At 38.1% G+C, this 5353-nt stretch overlaps 1 protein-coding gene across 2 annotated transcripts; it reads left to right on the top strand.

Moving 5' to 3' along the window:
• The first annotated feature begins 2422 nt into the window (after positions 1-2422).
• Positions 2423-4726, top strand: LOC113283822. 2 transcript variants are annotated; one of them, XM_026533214.1, is made up of 3 exons: positions 2423-2607; positions 2982-3117; positions 3220-4726. In XM_026533214.1, the coding sequence occupies exons 1-3, from the start codon at positions 2565-2567 to the stop codon at positions 3620-3622; spliced, it is 582 nt and encodes a 193-aa protein (XP_026388999.1). In that variant the 5' UTR covers positions 2423-2564; the 3' UTR covers positions 3623-4726. The 2 variants fall into 2 exon arrangements, with proteins under 2 accessions (XP_026388999.1, XP_026388992.1); XM_026533207.1 differs by lacking the exon at positions 2423-2607 and having other exon boundaries at positions 2637-3117.
• Positions 4727-5353: the final 627 nt, after the last annotated feature.

Here is a 5353-nt window from a genome sequence, read left to right as displayed (position 1 = left end):
TGTTAGACCCCCGCTTTTTCACTTATATTCTCAAGACCCAATTCAATTCCTTTCCATATCCAGGGAGAGTTCTTGTGGTTCTATTACAAATGGATGAAATCACAATAGAGGGAGTATTTAGCCTTCATATTTTTAACACAAGGCTTGTCTGATTCAATACATAGTCTCCAAGCTAATTTATTAATTAGAGCCATGTTGTATTGTTCCAGATTTCTAAAAGCTAATCCTCCATCTTCTTTTGAACAACAAAATGAATCCCACACTATAAGTTAATACAATCTTTTTTCTTTGTGACCCCACCAAAAGTTTCTTTGCAAAGTATCTAGCTGCTTCAATATGTTTTTAGGTAATATGAAGTTACTCATATAATGAACAAGAATGGAGTTTAAGAGTGATTTAATCATAGTTGATCTTGCAGCTTGATTACGAGTCTTTTCACTCCAGCCTTGAAACCTATATACAAAAGATTCCCGAATAGAATTGAAGGAGTTAGATTTAGACTTTCCAATAAGGATTGGTAGCCCCAAATATTTATCAGAGAACAAAGTTTTCTAACTCCCAGTTTTCTAACTATGCTTAGCTTTTAATTATAAGAAAGGTCACTAAAGATGAAAGCAACAGATTTTGCAAAATTTATCACCTGACTAGACAAACTATCAAATTGCTGAAATATAGTATTTATACGAGCAAGACCTATTGAATCTGCTTGGAAAAATATGACTACTAATTTTCCCATAGTCTACTTAATATATACATCTCGGAGAAGCACATACTAAGTAGTATCCAACACACAGTGAGAGAGAGTGTGGGCAACGTCGGCATGACAAGAGCGAAGTGGAGCAAAGTTTCGTCGGCAACAACAACTTCTGCGGCGAAGATCACAGCCTCATCAAATGATCAACAGGCGAATATCCAAAGTTTATCAGGTGAGATCCAGCAAGGTGTTCCCTTAGAAGAGTCTGATTGGAAGTTAGTCACTTACAAACGTAATAGATCCGGCACCAAGATCTCTAATATGGTTGCTCAGGAAGGGGTTGTAACTACGGTGGAATCTAAATCTTTCTCCCTAGTTCATGGATATGGCTTCAAATCTTGGTTGATTCGTATACAAGAATCGAAAGGGAATTCCAAAATCTCTTTATGGGTAACCCCAAAGGGATTAGCTTGGATATCGGCTGAAATAAAGAGAGAAGCTGCTAAAGTATGGACAACATCTATGCACTGGGAACGTTCTGATCAAAACTTTTGGCTCATCTTATTTAGAGGCAAGAACAAGAGTGGAGAGTTTCTAAAGTTTACTAGTTCTAACAACAACGGAGGGGTGCTTGATCTCTTTTTTCCAAGTGGGAAAAATCTCTCGGGTTGGTCTGTTGTTAGTAACCTGTTGGATGGTTATCTCCCGAAATCATCAGTTCCTACTTTTGATCCAAGCATTAAAACAGTCCAGAAGATTGAGCGAACTGCTATACTTTTTGATGATAAGGTTTCTTTGTCCTCAATCGGTTGGGATAGTGCTCTTACTATTATTGCCAACGATGAGGTTGTATGGGATGAAATCTGTCGATCAGGGCTATGTGCATTGGATCCTTGGCTGTTCAGGGGAATTTATTTTAAAATTTCTGCTTGGTCTCCTGATATAAATGCTCTTTCTGTAAAGGATTTTCCATCCTCCTCTCCCACTTGGGTATTAATTTCAGGGGTACCATTTAATCTATGGAATGATACAACTATTCAAGGTTTCTGAATCTACCTTAAATAGTTGGTGTTTATCATCAATTAAGCTCCAAGTAAAAGGACCAGTTCCTTCATCTTCCTTCTTAGTTTCTATCAATTACAAGTCGCAACCTTTTGATGCTGTGATTTCAAAGGCGCTGGTTCTCTTGAATCTGCTTATTTCAGATCAATTCTTCATGTTAGAGATGTTCTAAAAGAGAATACTCATATTTTCTTTGACTCGGATCCTGGTGAGGACTTGGATGAATCGGTCTCTTACGCTGGGTCAGATGAGGGGATGGATGGCTCAGATGAGGAGTCCATCTCTGTTGGTCGAATAGTACATGAGAAGGGTGTTGATTCCTCGGGTGAGCAATCCACGAGGTCTGAAAATTTTCAGAACAAAGCTGCAAAGACAGCGGCTTCCGTATGACAGTGCGTTTAATGAAGATGATGTGGTAGATAAGGGCATTAATGCTGTGGTAGATGAGAGTATTAATGAAGATACACGTCAGCTCGAGCGGAAACATTTAAATTCTCCTATGTACCAATGACCAATCTATTGGAGGCGTATTAATGGCTCAGTTAACAAAGTTGTATTCTCGTGGGCTAAGGCAAGACATTCGGGTTTTTTTCCTAAAAACTAATCCTATTATTACGTCTCCCTCTGCTAGTTTTTTCATGGATGTTTTTTTTTTGATCCAGCGAAGGAAGAGGTAGTTATTAAATGCTTCAAATCCAGGTACCAGTTAGGCGCTTATGGAAGTGGGAAAAATGATGAATGTGGGGTTTCCTACTGATGAAACCCATTTTATTAAGATGCTTATTCGTTCTGCTATTAAAAACCCCTAATGCGTTCAAGTTCGAGTGTAGGGCGGCTGAGGCGCCAATTAGGTAAGTCTCTGCTTTGGGTTAAAATTTTTTTTAAATGTTAAACATCGTAACCTGGAACATTAAGAGTCTTCGTGATGTTAAGCGAAGAGGGAGGGTGAAAAATGGATAAAATTAAACGATTATAGTTTTTCAAGAAACTTTGTTAGAATCTTGTAATGATTCAATTGTTGCTCGAATTTGGGGGAATAGACCAGTAGATTGGATAGCTCTATATTCAATTGGTAGGTCTGGGGGTATACTGATGTTATGGAATCCTAATGTAGTTTCTATGGTTAATCATCGCATTGGTGTTTACTCTGTTTCTGTCCATTTCAAAAATAATATAGATAATTTTGAATGGGTTCTTTCTGGTGTTTATGCTCCTTGTAATGTAGTTTATAGGAGACACCTTTGGGAGGAACTAACTGCTGTTAGTAGAGATTGGGGTCTCCCTTGGTGTGTGGGAGGTGATTTTAATGAAGACAGGAGAATGACTGAGCGCAAGAATTGCTCAACGACCACTAGAGGCATGTGAGACTTTGACTCTTTTTGTAATTCTAATAACTTAATGGATATTCCTCTCATGGGTGCTAAATTCACTTGGAAAAGTACTGCTAATCCTTCTTTTTCAAGTCTTCTGGACAGGTTTCTCTTTAATTCTAAATGGGAAGATCATTATCCTTCTCTTGTTCAAAAATCCTTGGCAAAACCACTATCTGATCACAAGCCAGTGCTTTTATCCGGAGAACTAATAGACTGGGCCCCTCCTCCTTTTAGATGTGAGGCAATGTGGATGTTGGAGCCGACTTTTATTGATATTTTGAAAGAATGGTGGCAGTCTTTTTCTTTTGAGGGGTCAGCTGGGTTTGTTCTCGCTAAAAAATTTCAGGCGTTGAAGTATAAAATCAAAGACTGGAATAAGAATGTTTTCGGAAATATTGATCGTAAATGTGAGTCGCAGCTCAGCGAAATTCAGTTGTTAGACCAACAAGCCGGATCAACTGATTTCTCTAAACAAGTTAAGGAAAGATTATGATACCTTGGTTTATATGCAGGAACTTCATTATCTTCAGCAATCTAGATTGAGATGGTTTTTAGAGGGAGAAAGAAACACACGCTTCTTTCATCAAATAGCAAGAATCAGAAGAAGAAGAAGAAACCCTTTTGCCAAACTAAAGATAAATGGGGCCTGGGTAGAAGATAAAATGGAAATAAAGGATGGGATAGTTGATCACTTCCAAAGAGTTTTTTCTTCTGATGATGACTCGCGGGTTTCGCTAGAAGGTATGAATTTTAACACCATTTGTTTTTCTGATGCTAGTGGCTAGAGAGAAACTTGGATGATGCTGAAATTTTGCTAGCTCTTAAGAATCTAGGACAGGATAAAGCTTCAGGTCCTGATGGCTTTCAAGTCTCCGTTATAGTAAGCTGTTGGGAATTTATGAAGAATGACATAATGAAGGTGGTTAGGGATTTTAAGAGATGGGGAGCTATAAATTGGAGACTGAAATATACTATTTATCTAATTCCTAAGAAGTCTAATGTGGAGGAAATCAAAGACCTTCGTCCTATCAGTCTTACAGGTAGCATTTACAAGGCTATCTCCAAGGCTCTAGCGGAGAGATTGAAGATTATGTTACCAAAGCTCATCTCTAATCACCAAAGTGCTTTCATTAAGGGTAGGAAAATCACTGGTAGCATTCTTATTGCTAATGAATGTCTAGATTCTAGAATCAAAGAAAAGAAGCCTAAAATAATTTGCAAAGTTGATCTTGAAAAGGGTTTGATCATGTGAAATGGTCTTTTGTTGATGAAGTGTTGCTTCGAATGGGTTTTGGAGATCGGTGGAGGACCTGGATTAAGGGTTGCATAGAAAATGTTCCTTTTTCTATCCTTGTTAATGGTTCTTCCCATGGTAAATTTTCAAGTCAAAGGGGTCTCAGGCAAGGAGACCCCCCCTCTCCCTTTGTGTTCTTACTTTTTTCTAAAGTGCTCAACATCATGTTTGAGAAAGCATCTTCCTTGGGTCTTTTGGGGGTTTTTTTCGTTGCTAATAATGGCACGAAAATTACTCATCTACAATTTGTGGATGATACTTTAGTTTTTAAAACATATTCTTCTGTAGATGATGGATTTTCGACAAGGGATAAAATTGTAAACTCATAATTATACGAAGCTCTGATCCAGCAATCAGACGTGAGTATTGAGACACGAGTCTCTCATCGAATTCTCAACGGAGAGTACTTTCTCTCAGAGTACATGTAGATATGTAGTCTCACGACTGGACAACGGCATATCTCATGAATACTGAACACTTTCGGTGATTATTTCTATATAGTATCACGAGATGGACGGCTCCTAGACAGCTTGCTCTGCTAGTATAGAGTGATAACGTCTTCAAAAACAAACAACGAGTTTACCCTGACTATATAAAGGATATGACTTACCGACAAGCTCATATCGGGATAATTAATGCTCCTAGACAGCTTGCTCTGCTAGTATAGATCCACAAAGTTAATTATTCCTAATTAAGATTAATTCTGTCGTGACATTCACTACTGAATTCCCAGAATAATCTGTTATTGCTCCTATTCCATGGTCGAATCCACGACAGGTCCCATGGAATGGCAATAACAATTGCTCCAATTCCATGGTCGAATCCACGACTGGTCCCACAGAATGGAAATAAACAATTGTTCTGATTCTATGATCGAATCCACAACTTGATCTCATAGAATAGCAATAACTATATTATCTCATTACTCCG

Source organism: Papaver somniferum, chromosome 1 (genome assembly GCF_003573695.1).
Source record: "Papaver somniferum cultivar HN1 chromosome 1, ASM357369v1, whole genome shotgun sequence".
NCBI classification, from domain to species: Eukaryota; Viridiplantae; Streptophyta; class Magnoliopsida; order Ranunculales; family Papaveraceae; genus Papaver; species Papaver somniferum.
Note: the sequence above shows the minus strand (reverse complement) of the source record. Positions and strands in the feature narration are given on the sequence as shown.

Coding starts and splice junctions, on each gene's coding strand:
- LOC113283822 (XM_026533207.1), top strand. CDS start 2,849: ATGTTATGGAATCCTAATGTAGTTTCTATGGTTAATCATCGCATTGGT. Junction 3,118..3,219: donor TCAACGACCACTAGAGGCAT/GTGAGACTTTGA, acceptor TTCTTTTTCAAG/TCTTCTGGACAGGTTTCTCT.